The 21,304-nt window shown below is 42.4% G+C and overlaps 1 protein-coding gene across 2 annotated transcripts in view; it reads left to right on the top strand.

Annotated features, from left to right (window-relative positions):
* The first annotated feature begins 11,863 nt into the window (after positions 1 to 11,863).
* Positions 11,864 to 21,304, top strand: part of ARID5B (AT-rich interaction domain 5B) — a 241,846-nt gene continuing 232,405 nt past the window's right edge. Inside the window, exons 1-2 of one of the 2 annotated variants that reach the window (XM_061635111.1) lie at positions 11,864 to 12,351; positions 12,774 to 13,028. In XM_061635111.1, the coding sequence (XP_061491095.1) occupies positions 12,331 to 12,351; positions 12,774 to 13,028 (276 nt within the window). In that variant the 5' untranslated portion in view covers positions 11,864 to 12,330. Of the gene's footprint in view, positions 12,352 to 12,773; positions 13,029 to 14,333; positions 14,459 to 21,304 lie in introns of those variants that run through there. The other variant, XM_061635112.1, reaches the window with a different exon arrangement.

Below are 21,304 nucleotides of genomic sequence, written 5' to 3' on the forward strand. Positions count from 1 at the left end.
GATAATGCTGCTGCTTCTATTACCCTCTGTGGTACTAATAAGACATGACGGAGCGTTATTTGATACCACTCAAAATCCCACTTGAATTTTTTCTCTCTCCTCGTCAGTCTCCTCTCAGTGATTTGGGGCCTTGGCTTTTGTGAGCTGTGTCCATGGTGTCACTTGTTTTTTGCCTGCTTGTTTTGTCACTGTGAGCAAAAAAATAACCAGCTCAAACTAATAGCATGTACCGTATATTTTAATAGCTAGTCAAGTGGAAGCCACATGCATTTTATTTTTTTTTCAATAATTTTTATTCAGATTTTCATAAAACATACAAGACAAAATCATAAAACATTCAAAGACAAAAAACAAAATCAAAAATAGTTAAACAGATATAGATCCATCTTCCCATGCTATTTGGGGATAAAAGCAGTTGTTATCCAAGATGTAGCTTACAGATCTCAGCAAAAGTGATACATATCTATATCTAGTATCTATATCTAGCGCAGTCCTGAAATAGTAATCAGTTTACACTTATATCCTTTGAGGACCACACAGTGGGCAAATAGCATGTACCTTAAATATTGAATAAATAAACTTGAGAATCCCATAAGCATGACTAGCTTTCTCTGTATTGGCGCTGTATTGGGCCAGTATATAGACATGTAGGGCCATTGAAATAAGTGGGTTTAAGAGAACACAAGAAGAGCTGTGCTGGATTAGGCCAGAGGCCCTTCTAGTCCAGCATCCTGTTCTTATTGGTGTGGCCAACCAGATGCCTACAGGAAGGCTCAAAGCAGGACCGGAGTACAACAGCACTCTCCCACCCCACCCGCATTTCCCAGCAACTGGTATACAGAGGCATACTGCTTCCAACAAAGGAGGTGTAATAGCAAACAATCCACAATATCTATTGGATTGTGGCCAAACTCTACAATCTGGGTCAACTAGGTTTCCAAGAGAGCCCTTTCAAAAATATAGTGAGGTAGTATGCTGGTCTAGCATCTTGATCCTCACTCCTAAAGTGGTCCAGTGGCAAGGCCTGTTACCACAGAGCTGTATGTCTTTTGCCTTTCTATTTTGGCCACCGGGATGCCAGACAGTACCCTTCTTGAGGCCTCTGGGCCAAATCCATTGCCCTATTGTTGACCATATATTCTCTTCCCACAGCTCCAGCATATCTATTGTAATCTAAAATCAAATTCTCCAATATCTCAAGCTGTTGGAAGAGGTGGTTCAGCAACGTGTCTAGGTAGCAAGTGGAAAGTATCGATACTGGAGCTGAATACATAAGGAGAGAGTTGGGGAAAAGAAGAAGGGAAAAGAAGAAATCATTATATTTTATTTTATTATTATTTATTAAATTTATATACCGCCCGACTAGCAATAGCTCTCTGGGCGGTGAACATAGAAATACAAATTATAAAAAATACAATAAATAACACAATATGATACTGGGCCAGAACAAAAAAAAGGGGGGGGGCATGGGTTCTGAAGCCAAGTGGCAAGATGCAGCCTTGGGAAGATGCAAAGACACAATGTTGCTTTGTGGGAGGGAGGGGGAATTGGTGCTGTTTCAAGATTAGTACTGCAACCCTAGGTGGCTACTTGCCCCCTTATGCAATCTTTTGAGGTTTTTTTACAAAGGCGTATTACAAAAACACAGTTAACTCTCCAATACTCTCTCCTCACACAGAAACCCACAAAACACTGGTTTCCTACTGCTTGGGAGAAGCCCTGATAGGAAGATGAAGGAGCGGAGCAACAGCTGGAATGTGAGGCCCTGTGTGCAGCAACTGATCAAAATGTTACTCTGTAAGGAGAAATTAGCTTTTTCATCGGTGAATCAAGCAATGGAGTGCAAGTGGCGAATGTTCAGTGTAAAAAACATATTCCTTGTGCAACCGCCAGCAGCAAGTGGTGTGAAGAACTGGTGTGCTCCCACCCTTATAGTGTAATCCTGTACATGGGGCTTGGTTTACTCCCAAGGTAAGTGATACAAGAGGAGGGGGGAGGATTATATTTATTGCCTGCACTTCACCAGTAAGTCCCAGCAGGGCAGGTTACAGAAATTTGAAATACAGTATTAAAAACAATTAAAACATATTACATTCACAGGAATATCAGCCTTCGTCTTTGCAACCCTCATGAGTTGAAACACCCAACTTTTCTTCCTTGATTTTGTTCCTGGGTTTCACATCAGCTGTAAAAAAAAATGGATTTGGAAGACTTCAGTTTAAATGGTTTCCTATCTCCTGGGTATTTTAACCACGAATGTTTTTCATTGTGAGCCATGAAAATAACTTGACTTAATAAATTAACACTTTCAATGCCTGGGGGTTGGAAATTGAATAAAATTTTGACTTTTTAAAATAGCGTGAATTTGACTAATATGTAGTTAGTGCAACCGCTGTTGCGTCTTGACTGTATCTTCTCTCATGTGATGTGCTACCTACTTTTCTCTTGTTGTCATTGCTGTGTTTTATGGTTATACTTTGCTTTATGGACTTGTTAAACAGCAACATTCTTTTCTGAAAATAGCTTTTTATTAGATCTTAAGTAAAAACATTGGAATGCTGAAAAGGAAGGCACAAAAACATTACAACATTGTGCAAATTTATTTGGGCCAGAAAAAGCCAACAAATATTCACACACAGAAACACAGCCAAAGCCTGCAGGATAAAATCCAATTTGTGATTGAACTGGAATGTAAATTCCTGTAGTGTTGTTGTTTTTCCCATGTAGCATTTGAGGAGGGGGGATGTTGCATATGCATTGTGTATATATATTCAACAGTCAACATACATTGCAATAATAATGGTATATGCAATATTAGATAGATAGATCTGAGGCAGAAGGTCCCAGGTTCAACCCCCAGCTTTTAAAGGTGAACCTACCTAATTTTCATTTTCTAAAACAATACATGAGCCGAAACGCAGCCAACTTTTGATATTTGCACTTCTCCAAATTTTGCGGTGCTAGTCTTCAGCCAAGTAATGTGTACAAAAACTCATTTACTAGGTTAAGGTGTGCATTAAAATGTATATATTAATGAAAATAATCTACAGACGTGCACTATATTAGGGAAATTGTTTTGCAAACATATACGTGAGGCAAAACTGCAAATAAAAATGTGTATATTAGAAGAAATTCGCTGGTGAATTTTCATGAAGACTTTTTTTTTAAAAAAAAATCAAACTGATATGAAAATGTGGAGAAATGCATTTAAGATTGGAAAAATGAGAGATACCAAAACTGACAGATTCACCCATCCTCAGCTGCATGGTCCAAAGATCTGATTCAGCATAAGGCAGCTACCTGTATATACATGCACAAAATGCCCATTATGTAAGTATAAGGACCTGCCACGGAGGGCACTCTGCCCATTGCCACCTGTGGGATCTCAGTTTGTGAGCAAAAGGGCCCTTCTTTGTGCAGCAAGATCTTTGGGAGCACTTTACATGTAAAGGGCTTTTATTCACATAAGATACTCAAAGGTTTCTATACAACTTAGGGGCAAAGACCTGTTTAAAAAGAAAACAAATTTAGACAGTTTTAAATGTTCAACAGCATTCTAACAAATTATTTCTTTTTAAAAAAACCAAAAACTTATATCCTGCCCTCTCTCCCAAAGGAGCCTTTTGTGCCACTTTCATGTAGAATAGTTAAGTGGGAAACAGGATTTATATCTTAAATTGAAGAGACCTTTTACCATAGTCCATGTCCATATTCTAGAGTGCAAGAGCCTGACATCATTTTTTAGCAGCAAGGTGAATTCAGGAATCTGGTCAATAAGATGTGGACAGCCCTGGGTCAAACAAGATTCTCCCCTTATTAAGAGAAGATTTCTTCTAAAGGCTAACGTCCCAAACCCTCACTGAGTACAGCTATCTCCAAATTTCTTTGGAACCATGACTAAAAAATGAACACACTGTGACCCCAAGGAAGGTAACCTGTATTTTACAATTTTATCACAAAGACAAATGGGTCTGACAGGAACACTCATATTGAGCTCTAAGGGAAGGTACAGAATATATTAGAATCAAGATTCATTCAGGAACAAAGGGTACCAGAGTCCAGAAGGTATCAACCTCTGACCTTATGCACGTTTTACAATCAAATGGAAACGGCAAACATGTTGATGAAAAAGCTATTAGATACAGTTCAGGGTGGTAGAATAAGGTATTGTGTAAACACTGACAGAGATAATCTGTGGCCTTGCAGATGTCATTGGACTCGGAAGTTGGAGCCCCAGCCAGCATGATCAACAGTCAGGGATTATGGGAGCGCCAGTGCAACAAACCTCTGCAGAGCCACAGGGTTCCTATGTCTGAATGAGAGTAACCATTGGCCATGCAGGCTTGGGCTGATGGGAGATGGAGTCCAGCAACATCTACAGGGCCACTGGTTCCCCATCCCCACTATCAAGTAACTACAACTCCTCCTTCCACATATGGGATTAAGGTTGAAGGCTAGAGCTTCCAAGCCTTTCTTCAATTATTTCAGAAATCTAACACTGATTGCAACTTTATAGTTGATTTATCATTACACTGCCTCAGCTAGAGAGATGTGTAGAACTGAGGCTTCTTTGCTTTGCTCTTTGTAAAAATGGGTCTAAAAAGAGTGACCTACTCATGCCTAACTCTAAACAAGACAATATGCAAATGTAAAACATTCTATGCCCAACAGTACAAATTGTTCAAAGATAGCTTTATCAGTGTGCGAAAATACAATCCCAATAAATCTGCCAAGGTCAATAAGACAGGAGTGAATGACTGTATGAGACGATAAACTCACACACCTTGTGCCACAAGGAAATGTGTCATTTATGTATCTATAGCCAAATAGAAGATCTTGGGGGCCTCATTGACTCATTCACTGATTGGGGTATCAATTTGTGAAGGCATTTCTGCAACACATAGAAAGCTGGGTTTTGGCATGTGCATAGTGTAACACATCACAATTATTATAAAAAATCTGGAAAATGGGAGTTTTGAATTTGATGGGACTTATTCCCAGGTAAGTGGGTAAAAGACTGTAGCCTTAGACAGGGTGAGGAGGGCGTTGCAGGACAACAGCTATTCTGAAAATGAAACAAGACACACATGGGGAACTTCTACCCAGTCATACTCTAATAATCCTCAGATAAAATGTGTGTGTGCGTGCATGCGTGCGTGTCCCTCAGAAACACATGCTTCCAAAATGCAAGCTGTGTTTACTACCAAAGGCCTTTATCCAGATGCATCAGGTCGACAGAGTCCAGATTGAGCATCTGCTTAGATGTGCATCCCTATGCATGCCCACATCTGCATTGATTGAATGCACCAGTATTTCTTCTCACATGAATCTCCTTTGCTGGACCAAAGCAAAGTTTTATATGAATGAAGCAAATGTTACTTCACTAGCCACAGCAAGCTAGGTTTGAGGCTTCCACACTCTGGCTGTAATGCTTCAATAGGCCCAACAAATAACTGTCCTCATTATTAAGACTGCAATCCTCTGCACACTTACATGAGTATACACACATGTAGAACACTCATGGCCTTCTAAATAGACATGCATGGGACAGGATTGTATAATAACACTCTCCCTCCCAAAGCAAAGTTCTCGCATTCTAAACAAGGGAATCTTTTTTCAGTGTGGAGACACATTGATGGGGAATTGCCAGCTCCCTAGCAACATGCCACATAGCAGAGATGTGGACACAAGGACCAAGCCCTGTGGCAGATCCAGATGCTAAATCTCATTATATCTATTCTGGCAACACTACTACAGGACCTAATGTGCCATCCACAACTACAGGATGCACATCCTGCTCATTTTCCAATGTGATATGTGCATCATCTGCCAGCAATGCCCTGCAAAATAACATCATTTTTATGCAATCTTTATACAACATTCCAAGGAGCTCCCAGGACATTCTGTAACTGATCCCTCAAAGAAAGGAACTTCAGAGGGAGAGTACAACCTGAAACTACTGAATTACAATTCATCAAGAAGTTCACTTCTATCTCATTTGGCATGAAGCACAGGATATAGGTGTGTGTGTTTTTAATTACATTGCATGTGTTAATTAGCTTACCAATGCCAGGATGCCTGTATTATCACCAACTCTTTTGCAAACAGCCACTGTTTATAACATAACTACCTTTGTCTGTACTTTCTGCAATTCATTTTCCTCTGACCTCACAGTTTATGAGCCTCTCTCCAGCCAGCTAAGGATAACACTTCGTGCATCTGGTGAAGTGGACTGGACTCCATAATAAATGTATTAGTCTTTAAAGGAGCTTTAAAGACTCTAATGACAGAGAAAACAATGTTTAATTGCTGTGTAGATATTAAAAGTACAACAATCTTGCCAGAAAAACATGTCAACATAGTTAACATCTGTGTAGCGGCTAAGAAAGGAGGCCAAGGTTGATGTGAGCATTCAACATCCTTGAATAGCTGCCAGAGCGTGCTAGTGCCTGCCTAAGGCTCTCCTTTCAGATTGTGGTATCTATGAGCCACCAGTTTAAAATTCCAACAGTGCCCCAGGCTCTTGGCCCCTTTACTTTTTGGGAAGCAAGGCCCTAGCCAGGCCCCAAGGTACAATTATCATGAAAGGGGAACATGTTAACCACTGAGAAGGGTCCTTGTCCTTTTGTGCTGATTGGAGCCAATCAGAGTGAAAGGCAGTGAGTCAGCCAGCCACTCAGAAGACTCTTTGCAATAGCTAACACACAGCCTCCCCATTCATGCTGATTGGCTCATAGGGACCTATGTTGTAGTGGAATGTGGACTGGGAACCAACAGGGAGGGCAAGGGAGAGGAGGACAAGTGAAAAAGGGCATGGCTGGGGGGGCATGGTCTGACTATAATGAAGAGACTCTGCACTTCTGAATCTGCCATTACACCACTGTATATACACAATAGTAGTAGTGATAAAACCTCTTCAAAAACAAGTGGCATGGTGCATCTACAACAGTTGGGGAAAAGCCAGTTTCACTTATTTCATTGAAACCCATCTTTTATTCAAAATCTGGCGAAGGCACGCGCACGCACCCACACAAACTGGGAATGCAAAGTGAAAACAAACCATTCACCTGCTGGGGGGAGAAACTCGGTAAGGTGCTAAACACGCTTTGAACGCTAGAGGTCGCAGGGGAAAGCGATGACCTGAGACCCTGAATCAGCAGACTTGTTGCTCGTTTCTGCTATCACAGCTGGATCTTGGGGTTATTTTAACGCTGAATGATCGTTACGCACATCCCTCTCCGCGATGACCATAACAATTTATAAGGGCTGCCATTTCAGAAATGTTCTTTAAAAAAAAATAAAAAAATAGGCCGGCCAGGGGAGGGGAATAGATCTTCAGGAATGATCGAGTTTTGACATTTCCCCCCCTATTCCCCCCAAAATCTGCTTTTTATTGGACAGAAAGGAGGTGGGTGGGGTTAAAATCTTTTGACTGTTGGCAAACGGGATTCGTTAAGATTCCTCGGATTGGAAACAATGGGCAGCACTTCCATATGCACACAACAAACAGGCTATTATTGTCACTACATTAAATCTGCAAAGGGCCCTGGATCCCTCGCGCGTCACTCGCCCTCCCCCGCCGCTTTATTCCTCCCGATCATCCACAGTGACGTGTCTGACATGTTGATAGAGATCGCAGGCTGCAGAATTCTCTCTTCTGATCTCTAGCGGGGTGGGGGGTGGGAAAGGGGGCTGATACAGTCCTTATAAAGAGCTTAAAAAAGAAGAAAGAGGCTTATTTTTTTAAAAAAAAAGAAAGCGAGCGCTCCGCTACCCAATCCCCAACCTGCTTGTATTGCCAGCGTTTATCAAGGAATTTACGCCCCAATAAAAAAAAAAACCTGCAATTGCAGAGTCCAGCCACTTGCGGTAGTGTGTAGCAATTAGCAGATAAATTTGCTGACTAAAGTACTAACTAAAACATGGATTATTGAAGTCAGGTAAAAAAACTGCTTCAGTTTTCTGCGGGGGGGGGAGACTGAGGAGTGTGTTAAGAGAATGAGGTCTGCCGAACCTGCAAGTCTTCTGTCTTGCACCTGAAGCTTGCCGCCTAATGAATGGAATCATTATACAGCGAATAAACTCTCCTCTACCCACCACGAGAGATGTTAAATAAAAACCCAGCCCAGCTACTATCATTTTCTTGGAAGCAGGCGTAATATTTTTCAGAAGGACCATAGACCAGGCGGCCGTTTGTTTGTCCCGTATTAATTATTATTATGAGGCGTGTGGGTGCAGGCGACGTCCCTCAGAGCCAAGATGATTGGGAATCACGCGCACCGTTTAAGGCCTTTTCACACATGACGGAACGGTAAACCCGAATGTGCGCCCGAGAGGGATTTTCAGCGCAATCCTAACCACGTCTACTCAGAAGTAAGCCCTATTGAATTTAACAGGGCTTACTCCCAGGTAAGTGGGGTTAGGATTGCAGCTATAGTTCTCTTCAGTGGACATGTGGAAGTTCTTGCTCGAGTACGCATATATTGGATTCCGTTGTAGATATGCACGTGTTTGGCTTATTCAGCCATTACTTTTTAAGGGTGAAAAAAAAAAACACCCACCCGAGACGTCTGAATCAGCAACATAAAATATAAAAGTCCCAAAGATTATCTAAGCTAAGCACAACACGAACGTTGCCGGTTTTAATTGTCCTGAATACTGCGCGCCTTCCTATACCCTCCACCCCCAATTATGAGTATTTACATTAGTAGAAAGAGGCCCTGCGACTGCCCAAGAACGACTCTTCTCTCTCGCCCCCCCTTTCCCCGTCAGTGTCTGGAGCCTTACATCTGCTGGGGTGATTGATGGAGCCTTGAATACAACGTTATTACTCTCTCGCAAGCCGAAATCAAACAGGCTATTAACTACATTACTTCAAAGAACACAGTTCTCAATACAATCTACTTATCTTAATTGAAACTTTCTCTGCATGGGTATTTGTAGAGGAGATAATTTATAGGTGCGGAGCAGTGGCAGCAGCAGGCGTCACGATTGCGGGGAGGGGGGAAGTGGCCACACACCCTAAGGGGGGGAAGGGGAGAAGAATACATTTTGGGAGGGGGAGGGGCTAGTCTCCTTATGGGGGGAGCTGAAAGGAGGACAAGTGTTTCTCCGTTGTAGCAGGAATCTGATTATTAGTGAGACTGAAAGCTTTTTTCCAAAGTAGGCAATGCAATTATTAACATGAGGGGGCAACTTCCCCCCCCCCAAGTTCAGTTGGATTTTTCTATTTCCCCTGTTAAGGATGACGCCGCCGTTGCAGCAGCGTCTAGCTTTTATCTCTGGGCCGCCAGTGATACAGTGTTTCCAATTAGCTACAGTCACTTTAGGACTACAGCTTCCAATAGAAGACAAAGTTGCTCCTCTGCTGTATAAAACGTTCTGTATTAGGATGGAAAGGGGGTGGGACAGGACGTAGTTGTTATTATTATCATTATTAATAACAATAACAATAGTACTGTATACAATAGATGGATATCCATACGGTTTATCCCCTCTTGTAAAATGAAGTTTTTGCTGCATTGTTTATACAGGAAACTGACTCAGAGTCAATCTTCAGTACGATCTTGTTTAAAAAGAAAAGAAACCACAACATTCTACAATCCCAGTTCCGTAAAAAGCAGCTAAAATGTTTACCAGAACAATGCAGAAACTGGAGACGACACAAGTATTAATCATAAGGAGTTTTTTTTAATGCTCCTCCCCTCAAGTTCACCTCTCTCGCTTACTCTAGAGTAGACTCATTGGACTCAATTGAGCTACTCTCGTGTAAATGGATCTCCCTGTTATGGGTTTCGACAGCATAATGGTTGGCAGCGTTATTCAGTGAAACGCAATCTTAAAACGTTTACTCATAAGTAAATTACACCGAGTTCAATGGTGCTTACTCCCAAGTAAGTGTGCCTAGAACTGAAAGTTCACTGGGGAGTAAGATCCATTGAGCTCTGTGGGATTTAATTTCATATAAAACATGCGAAGGATCGAGCTATAAATGAGTTCAGGATTGCAGCTACAAGCTCGATCGTAGGCACGGTTTAAAACCATTGATTTAAATGGGTGTCTGTACAGCATGAGGCTGTCATATCGCCTTAAACTCCAGCTAATCCGGCTTAACTGCTTTGTGAATCCGACAATTAATGTATCTGCAGCGTGTTGAGCGGGCGGGGGAGAGGAAGAGGAATATATAAATAATGCTTCTTTTTTTAATCGCCTGCGTTTGGCGGCGCTGTACTGTCTCTTTAAATTATTAAAATAGTTTTCGACAGCTCTCCGCTCTTTGGCATGGGGACTTTTATTACTTATTGTAATTTGAAGCTCTGCCATGTTCTCTCTCTCCTTTTATCTTCCTGCCTGTATGGGAACAGGCAAGAGATCTTGTTTTCTATTACCGTCCTTTAAAAAGAGGGGGGAGGCGGATCGGATTAGGTTAACTACTTTAATTCGCAATGCGATAGGGAACGAGTATTGTGAGCGTGCCGGAGGAAAAAAGGGGGGCTGCTGTAAACCTCAAGTCACTGAAGACCCGTGTCCCACAATTCCGCCTCCCTCGATTGTATTAACTTCATCCACGTTAATATAATGTTCATTAACGTAATCCTGTTTCAGCTAGAAGCTAGGATTTAGAGGTGAAACGTTGCGAAAGCGTTAAAAATAGCTTGCCAGTCCTTTCGACATCCTGTAATTTTATCACGGATCAGATTACAACTGTCATACTGTACAGACCTTTATTTCCCTGTATAGTACATAATGCTTACTTCTTCATTTTTTTGGAAGATCAACTACGCTAGGTTTGGTGCCAACAGTGTAGAATCTAGAGAGAGAGAGAGAGAATGCACCATTTTCTATCAACACTGCGAAGGAAAGAAAAGCAGCGCGTCCTTCTATAGGCTGCTGGTGGAAAAGCAGAGATTGCCACTGCTGCTGGGGCGAGATCAGTTTTGCTATTTGATTGCATTTGCTAGCCGTGTCTCTATGCTCTGTTTCTGTACCCACGCACACACTGGTTCTGTGGCTCCTAAGTTTATCGGGGTTTGCGTAAGAGCTCTGCTTGCAGAGACCTTGCAAAGCTCCGGAACAAGCATAAATAAATATCCCCATTATAAGCAGCTGATTGTTTGTGCTTCCTCCCGAGCCCCGGTTAGTTTTAATTTCGGATTGCATTTAACGAGTTTCTAAATAGATGGCCCTTCCTCCTTCCCCCCTTCCGAACTATTTCTGTGTGTGTGTGAGAGCGAGAGATCAGTATTCCTGTGCCACTATAAAAGTCTGTATTCCTGTATCACTTGCTTATATAAACACATTAGTATTTGAGCGCGCCTGTGCCGGAGATCTGCATTGTAAACACGTAACTGGTATGCGAGTGTGTGTGCATAGTTCAAAATTAGAAGAATGTGCACGCCGATCAGGCGGAGCCCCAAGCCTAGTAGCCCCTGCTGGTCACCATATATTGATTTATCATGCAGCGTTTATTGTTCTCTTATAAATGCAATAGCTGGCTGCCTGCTCAATATTGCTCGCAAGATCCCGTGATCTGGGTGCTTCTGGGAGCGTTCGTGCACCACTCCTTTTTTTAAACTCTTTTTGTAAAAAGGAACAAATGTATTAATATTTATATGTTTATATAATCGATAACCCACTTTCTGCTTCCTTCCTCGACCCCCTCGTTAAAATACTAGCACCAGGCATCTATTCTAACCGATCAAGTTCCTGGGGGGGGGAAATATGGCAGTAAGGGAACGTAATTTAACTATCAAACAAATCTACATGTCTAATAAAAGCAAATCTGCTAAAGAGAATTAGAAAGAAGAACAGCGCCTCTGACTCTCTGCAGGAAATGTTCTTTATATTAGACATATACAAGCAGGTCCTGTCAGATGAGCACCTCAACAAGACCGCCTTTCCGCCCGGCAAAAATGGAACTACCTTTTTGTCTGGCGCTTTGGGGGCTTTGAAGGAGTGTAATCATGTCTCTGTAGCGATCCGGGCATTGTAAGATTTTTACAAAGGCTTGAGACCCCGAATTTGCCTTGATCCATTCGTTTCTGGGCTGTGGTTTGGTTATACACTGAGCAGTAATCCCTGTGCAGATCGGCAGCAGTCGAGCGATAAGCCCCTGCTTTCTACGCAGTTTGGAAATTGGGGGTCATGACAATCGCTCAACAGGATTTTTGGATATTTTGGAAGAACCAGGGATGTAGGATTTGAGTTTTATATTGAGGTTTGAAGCCGGCTGTTGGAAGAGATCGCTTTTCCCTGCCAGGACCTGATGCAATCCATTCAAGCCAACAAGTTTGGAGAGAATGTTGAGTTCAATCAATTCAGAACGTCGAGATGGAGCCCAATTCAGTTCAGGTATTCGGTTCTCCTCTCTTCTCCGGCTCTGCACCCCAGATACTGACACCCCGGGTCCCCTAGACACCCACCTTCACCTCCCCCAAACTTTCCAAGAACTTTTCCCCTGTAATTGCCATGCCCCCCTCTTTTAAAAAATGCCTTTGCTGATCATATAGAGAGACACAGATCATTATAATGGTGACTATGATCGGGTTTTTGCCCCCTTCGGAAGAAAACCAGCCGGCTTCCCACAACAAATTCCCACCTTACCTTAGAGGCAGTGATATTATTTCCACCTTAGCATGTGTGATTTATAAATGTCTCTCTCCAGTATGTTCTGATCAGAACGGGCTTATGCTTTTTAAAAATGAATTGATCTACAATTACTGATTATTATTTTTCTCTCCCCCCCACCTCCCATCCTTGTTTATTCCTTCCAGTGGGTCGGATCTCCGTGTGGTTTACACGGACCGTACATTTTCTACAAGGCTTTTCAATTCCACCTTGAAGGCAGACCAAGAATTTTGTCCCTTGGCGATTTTTTCTTTGTAAGATGTAAGCCAGAGGATCCGATTTGCATAGCGGAGCTACAGCTGCTGTGGGAAGAAAGGACTTCTAGGCAACTTTTATCCAGCTCCAAACTTTATTTTCTTCCAGAAGATACACCCCAAGGCAGAAACAGTGACCATGGCGAGGTGGTAAACATACATTTTTCTCTGTGTGCGTGCCTATGTCATTGTGTGTTTCTCTGTGTGTTTTCCCTCCTCCCTTGCTTGTAATGTTTATTAAAGGACAGGATTGAAATGTTCCCTTCTGCCGGCAATGTGAGCTTGTTTTTTTTAAAGGGCTAGTGGTGCCATTAAGGAAGGGCTGCAGCGGGTTGCTGGTGCCAGAGTTTGCCTGTCATCTTTAAAAAGAAGGGCTGCGCAGAATGTTCATATTTTAAAGCAAGCAAGCCCTTAACTTGGTGTCTCTGTGTTGAAGGTGATCTTTACTTACATCACCACCTCCTCTTCCTCCTCCTCCTCCTCCCTTCCTCTAACGTTGCTGTTTAAGCGTACTCGTCACATGCTTGCTGATTCCCCTTCATCTCTCTGCTTGTATTTGGGGGTGTCTCCCTCCCGCCCGCCCCTTGATTTAAACATTGTTCATCTCGGAAGATTTTCGGGGGGGGGTTGTCTGTATGTGCTTCTATGTGGTCTTCCAAGTATTTTTGATATGTTGGAAAGAAGGCGGAAATTACGAAATGGAGGCAGTGAGTGAGATCAAAAGCGATTTCGCTGGCAAAGACGTGTTGAATAAGGTGATAAATGACAGGTACTGGAAATAATACATTCAAATAACTTGCAGATATGCCTGGGCGTATTTCAAAGCACTCCGGTGTGTAATAACCAGCACAAACACGTTAAGCAACAGCCGGCTCGCTTTTCCCGATCATCATTGTTATTGCTTCCTCTGAATGTACTAGGTTAACACAATTGCTATAAAAAAGTGGATATTTTCCAGAAAAGGCGTCGTGAGGGAGAGACGAAGGGGGGTTGTAGAAGAGTGAATTCCCTGGGTGAGCGGCTTCTCCTAGAAGGCTGCAATCCTATGCACGTTTACTTCGAAGTCCCATTGAACACAGTTGGGCTTACTTCCGAGTAAAGAGGTGCAAGATCGGGCTGCACAGCCCACTGATCAGCATGGGACTTGCATGGATCAGGCTGCCTGGCTGCAGTCCCTGGAAATCTTACTTTTGAGTAACCAGAGGGGTGGGTTTTTGTTTTTTTTAAGGCTTAGTGGCGCGGTTTGGTGTGTGCGAACTACCTTGTCAGCCTGCATCCACGAAACTTTTGGATCCGAGAAACTGTCCCGTAAAGTCCAAAGGCAAACAGTGGAGACGTCCCGATGGCTTGGGGAGACGGGTCGAGAAAGCGGCGAGGGTGGGAGGGGGCGGAGGAGGGAAGAGCGAAGGACGGCGAGCGCGCTGGCTCGTATCTACACGGTATTCTTCCCCAGCTGTAATTTCATGTATGCCCGCAGTTCGGCTGGCTACTCGAGTCAGCTGACTCTGCACCGTGTTCCTGAGGAGGAACTATTTTAAGGGCCGGCGACGAGCGGCGCTGTGTTTATGCGGAGAGAGGTGGGCGAATTTGCAAAGGCGCATCAGCGTCAGAATAATAATAACAATAGCCAGATGTGAGCTCCTTCCAGGCGCAAGAAGGGGCTGCTGGCGGAGCCAGCCTGCAGCCTTCCTCGTGTCTACAGTGCCCCCCGCCACCCCCTCCTTTCCAATGCCTGCTCCTTCAACAATCGATAGTCTGATGGAGTTAATTGTAGTTCCACCCCCCCTTCAAGCTGCCTCCTACTCTTCTCCCCCCATCCAGTTAGTCATTTGGATTATACGTCCCTTAATTTCTCTCCCTTGTGCAGTGTTCACTTTCCGTGTGTGTGTGTGTTTAACAAGGCAGTTATGACCGTTTAATCGTTGGCAACACTTTTTTTCAGCCTGTCGAGTGTTTTATTCTTCTGCTTCGTTCGCATTTAAATATGTAGCTTTGATTGATGTCATTCCCCTCCCTTTCTTGAATTAACATTTTGGGATATGGAGAAGTAGTTAAAGGAGCGGGAAGGTCAGGACTCAAGAAACCCTGCCCAGGTTGACCCCTCTTTGCACAGCTCTCATCTGTCCCCCCTCCCTTCAACTCTTCCCTATTCTTCCCCTTCAACTTTCCCCTGCAGCTGTCTTTCCTCCCCCCTCCTCTTTTCACTAGTATTTATTATTTGCTTTTCAAATTTATTACTTCAACATGGTCTGTGATCTGGAAAGGGGAAGGATTAAATATCCTCTCTTTTCCTCCTCTGCCCCCCCCCCTGAAAAGACTACAAGAATAATAGGTCACTAAACCAGACAGGAAACCACTGAAAATGTTATTAAATTGTTTTGAATGTAATATATAGTTATATCTATTTAAAACTTAGGCTTTGATTTCCAGCCTGATTCTAAGTATATTTATTCTGAAGTACCACACAGTTCCATGAGGCACTGCAGTGCAATCCCATACGTCAGCTGCTCAGAAGTAAGTCCCATGGAATTCAATTGGCTACAGTCACAATTTAAGGCTATGGCCATCTCCCAATGTATTGCTGAGTAACCCCATTGTTTACAGTGGGTTGGGTCTAGGCTTGGGCTGCAGTCCTAACTGCACAAAGCTGGGGGTGAGTTGCACTGATTTCAGTGGGACTGACTTCTGAGTAGATGTGGTTAGGATTGCATCTTTGAGGAGATGCAATGAATCAGTGGGGCTTCAATTAGTTGTGATCAGTATGCCCCATTGATGTCAGTGGATCTGCTCTAAGCCAGACTGAGTCTGGATGCAACCCAGTGAGACTGTCCTATCTCACCCAACTTTACAAATATAGTGTGTGCTAGTAACTTTTGACAGGGTAATAGGGCTACAAGCCTAGACACACTTACTTGGGGTAAGCAGTATTGAGCAAAAGGTATAAATATGCATCAAACAGGGATGCATGACTGAAAGGATTAAAAAAAATTGAAATCTTGTGCAACGAATATGTATAAGCCAATCCTGTTTTTGTTTTTTTTAACGAAAGGATTTGGGAAGGGTGGTGGATGGGCCACAAATCATTTTAATATGCCTTAATGACCATCTCATGTTCCTGTGGTATGAACATCAGAGGAAGTTAATCCAACCATTACAAGCCAGAGCGCTCTTTCTATACTCAAATTCTCATCTGCATCTGCATTCCTAATACTATGCATGATTTTAAAATTTTAAAATAAATAAATAAATGCAAACTGCTAGCAATTAGCTGTAAGGTTATACTGGGCATATTTCATGAGAGGCCCTTGGCTGATGCATTTCTGAATTATTCAGCCATATGAAAACCATATTGTATGGAGATAATAACACACCTTGAAATGATGCATGCAAATGCCTTGTCTGGAATGCTTATGACTGAATGCAAAGCAGGTAGAAAGTTTTCCTGATGCAGTTAAGTTTTACACCCCAGTGATGTCATTTCCCCCACCAACCTCAGCTAGTCATTCATTAGCAGAGTAGTAGCAGCAGTAGCAGCAGCAGCAGCACACTCACTGATACTTGTTTGGCAAACAGCCTATAGAAACTCGCACTTAGAGCCAAGGCCTAGAGAGGGCAACATAACACTCCCATTAAGAACTGTACTTTGTTTTCACTTACTCTATTAACTTGTTTATAGACACTGAAATGATTTTTTTTTAAAAATCATTGATTTTAAGTTGTTTTGGATGACAAAATCCCGTTTATAAATGTGCAATAGAGACCAAAAAATGGCTTGCTGATTGGCAGTTTCTTTCTTAAGGGAAAGATTTCAGCATTCTTCCTCGGTACAGACAGCAGTTATTTCAAGTAACTTAACGACAGTAATAATTCTTTTATGTAAATGACATCAACAGCTATTTCTGAAGCTGAGAGATGAGACCATGTTTAACAGAGAAGTCTCATGTAACCCTTTGTACATCTGCATCCTGGACATGGAAATTGCACTTGTTATAATTTACAGAGAAAGTAATAGGCAGGGCTTAGGAAAAGAATTGTGTGACAAAATTTAATTATATCTTGAGGACAGTAGATAAAATGTGGTTGAACTCCCCCTTTCATAATGTGGATTGTAAATCTGCAGTGTCAAAGTTTTGTGAGGCCAAAGGTCAACAGAGGCACTTGCTCTGAGTAAAACTGATGGTTAGCAGAGTGCTGGATCCTATCACAGGCTGGTGCTCAGCTCCTTTGGATATTGAATGATTGTCACTTGTATATTTCTTTTGTTTGTCTGATGAGAACTGTAAGCGGTTATTTATAAGAATTAACATTCAAGCTGCAGCTGCTTATAGGGTGAAGTAGAAAAGTGGATCTGTTAGGACAACTTCATGCAATTCGTATATGGAAATCAGTTCTGAATGGTGAATCTCATTTGTAGGTTGTGGTGTGTGACAAGCATATGCATATCTGTTCTGCCATGTTGTATGTGTGGTGAAACACACACATGCATTCATCATACAGGACAAACTACATATGGGGTTTCTGTAGGAAATTTCATGTTGTGTGAACTGGCCCTGACAGCCAGATCACCTGCTCATTTACTCAGAAGTAAATTCCACCAAGGAAATATCCACTAAATTCCACTAAGGACATAAATCTTAGTAAGTGTTCATAGGCTTGTATCCCGTTCCTGTGTGTATTTGCTCATGTGTTAGTTCCCACTGTGTACAATGTGGTCTGTTTCCAGATAATTATGCATAGCCTTGAAGCCTTAGTATGCTGTTTTTGATGACATATTTCAACAGATTCTGTATGTTTGGTTTGATCAGAGTTGGGTGCAAACACTGACAATTCATATTGTGCAATCCCTCTCGCCCCCTCTACGTTTATAGGTAACTGATTTAACCTGTATAGCTAGAAGGGCTCAAGTCTAGCAAATACATACTAAGCGTTTCAGCATGTGAGTGCAAGGGCCTAACTACATATTAAATGCATATGTAACAAGCCCCTTACAGTTCTTGGTTCTCAGCAAAATTGCTTGGAACACTGCAGGTTATTACTGGTGGGGAGAAGCAGCTTGGAGGATAAGGTAATTTGGGGGAAGCAAGCAATAGGTGGGCAAAAGATTAAGCACACACACCCCCAATCTGCTCTAAAGGGACCTCTCTTGAAAAAAGTGCTCTTGCTTAGAAATAAAGGCCTTGAAAGTTGTTACATTTGTGTACAATGTATAGCCCTAAAACTAGACAGAACATTGTAGGTGTAGTTGCACTGGCAGTTTCCAGCATTCCTACCATTGTAGAATTTGCGCTCAGGCAGCGATTTTCAGCACTGACTTACCATTGGGAAGATCCAGCTCTGGATTGTCAAGAGATGCCACTGAGACCTCTGATATCACCGTGTCCCTATGGAAATCTTGGCATTTGCACAGAGAAGCCTAGAGTACTTGTCGGAATTCTGACTTGAGCTGCATTCCATTTGAGACAGACTCATCCAATCATGGGAAGGTGTGGCATTTGGCAGCATCCCTCCAAGTTGGTGAAGGCAGAATTCTACAAGTGAGATCTAGTTCAGAAAGCTCCCTTATCCCTTTTACAGCTAGCTAAGGAAACTCCTACTGAATGTATTGCAGTGCATAAATCACACTGCTCTCTTCCCCTCATGTGCATAAGTTGTGATAGGGCCAATATGGAAAGGAAAATCGAAGTGTGACACTGTAGAGAACTTACTGATGTTATATCTGTGACTAATGCCCTATGATCTGTGGTGAGATCCTCCAGATCTAAAAATATTATTGTAGTCTGTCATATGTCTTGTCAGTTATGGTAGGTATTTTTGTGCTAATCGTGCCTCATTGGTTGGTACTTTAAGCTCTTGAGAGTTTACTAAAACTTGAAATGTGTGGCATGTCCTTGTAACTAGAGGCCTAACAACGTAATCCTATTCACCTTTCCTCATAGGTTGGTCCCACTGTACTGAGTGGGGCTTACTCCCAGCTAAGTATGCCTCGGACTGTAATTTGGTCTCACTGGTCTTTCCAGCTTCCCAGGAGTGATTTGAGTTAATATGATAAATAATTCCAGGAATACACTTCAACAAACAACAACTCTTTCAACTTCATACAAGCAGAATTGCAGTTTTACTGTATTTACAGCACAATCTTGTTTGTGTATACTCAGAAGTGAGTCCCATTGAGTTCAAAGAGACATGCTCCCAGGTAAATTTATATAGAATTGCAATCTTTGTTATGCTTCTATGAGTACCAGTGAAATGGAAATGGACTGCCTTCAAGTCGAGTCCAACTTATGGTGACCCTATGAACAGGGTTTTCATGGTAAGCAGTATTCAGAGGGGGTTTACCATTGCCTTCCTCTGAGGCTGAGAGGCAGTGAGTGGCCCAGGGTCACCCAGTGAGCTTCATGGCTGTGTGGGGATTCGAACCCTGGTCTCCCAAGTCGTAGTCCAACACTCTAACCACTGCATATCAGCTTATGCCTTGAACCCAAAACTTTTTTGGTTTTATTTATTTAATTAATTAATTTAATTTATATACTGCCCTAAGCCAAAAAGGCTCTCTGGGCGGTGTACATAGAGGATAAACAAGAAAATATATGAATAGAACAAATATAAGAAAATCAAAAAGCAAAACAAACAAAGAACAGAAACCATTAGATAATCTAAGATTGCAGTCCTGTACCCATGTAGTAAGCCCCACTGAATTAAATGAATTCCCATGTGTAGGATTGCTCTGTAGACGGGTCAGTGGAGTGGGTTTGGTGGATCTCTCTTGGGAAGAAGTTCATTGTACAATGAAGTCATCATGGAAGAAGATACCTATTTTTGGTGGAGGACAAGCTCACTGAAGATGATATTGTCTACAGTAACTGGCAGTGGCTCACCAGGGTTTCAGGTAGGAGTCCTTCACAACCTGACCTAGAAGGCCTATTGAACCTGGGAGCTTCTGCATGCAAAACCGTGATCAGTTACAACCAACCCTTCCCTTTAGATAGGCTTATTTATTGCATCCAATTCCTAACAAACCACAAAAGCCTTGAACTCTGCCTGTGTTGGTCCTCTTAGCCAATTTTACACCAGAATAAAACCACAGCAGGGCTAAGATGAACTGCCCGGGCTGTGTGAAAAGTGATGTCTAATGCAGCATGAGGCTCCTGCATGCCACAGGTCTTGCAGTGCTTTCCTCAAACTTCTAGTTTGGTGCTAATGCCCTGAACCCATAACACAGCACCAACATAAGGAACATACATGCCTTATGTCGGTGCTATCTCCCTGTTGATGCAACTAGGGCAAGAGAAGTGAGTCTAGAAACCCTCTAGGTTTGGGATTCATTAGCACTCTCTGAAAATGACAGTTCCTATGGCTCCGTGTGGGAAACTATTAAAGAAGACAACAACAAACTGCAATAATAAACACGCATTAGTGAGTGGGACCATAAAGCACTAGCCTTCCTTCTTGCCCCCCCCCACCACCATTCACAGAATTTTACCCCATCCCACTCCACCCCAGGATTTTTCTGCAAAATGATTTTAATAAGAATTGTGGTCTAATAGCGCAATTCTGTTAATGCCTGCTCAGAAGTCACTCCAGTTGAATTCAATAGGTCTCCCAGTTAAGTGCATGTGGGATTGCAGTCTGAATCTACTTTTTACATGTGCATTTTGTTTTAGTCTTGTGTATGTGTGATGGCTCATCGCTCAGTTGGTAGAGTGCATGCCTTCATCTGTGTAAAGTTCTAAGCTTGATCTCTGACATCTCAGAGGAGGGCTAGGGATGACATTTGCCTGAGTTCTGGAAGAGCTACTACTAGTCTGGATAAATAACACTGGACTAGATGAGAGCTGGTGTAGTGTTGTGAGTATGAACTCGAAAGCTTCTGGGACACATCCAGTAATCTCAGTCCTTTTGCCCAATCTGTTCTTTGAAATAAGAATATACTGGCCTACTTCACAAGGTTGTTGTAAGAATTACGATAATGTGTCTGCTGAACTGAAATACTTCAAACACTTAAAAGCCCTCTTTACTAAAGATGTTATTGGACATATAGCCAGACTCTGTATTAGGGACTTTCCTTAGACCCAGTTACTTTTTTGCTGTGTTTGTAGGGAAATTTTGTTATATCCCCTATGTGGGACTTTAGAGTATTTAAAAAGATAGTTTGTGCTCTTGGTTTATATTGAGGTCCTCCTATAGACTTTCAAAGTGTGTGTCCTTACTCATTTGTCCCCATCAGTAATGGCAACACATCGCAGGCATGCTGATTCCACTTATTAAAAGGAGACTGGGGGGCTGGAGTGGGGGTGGGGGGAATCATGCTAATGTAGCATCTATCTTCCATACACGCTTGCTCAAGTTAATTTACATTTAGAAATCAGGCAGACTTGTAATTGCAGTATTAGAGATGCATGTTTGACATTTATCATAAGCAGTTT

This window comes from Rhineura floridana, chromosome 7 (genome assembly GCF_030035675.1).
Source record: "Rhineura floridana isolate rRhiFlo1 chromosome 7, rRhiFlo1.hap2, whole genome shotgun sequence".
Lineage (NCBI taxonomy): Eukaryota > Metazoa > Chordata > Lepidosauria > Squamata > Rhineuridae > Rhineura > Rhineura floridana.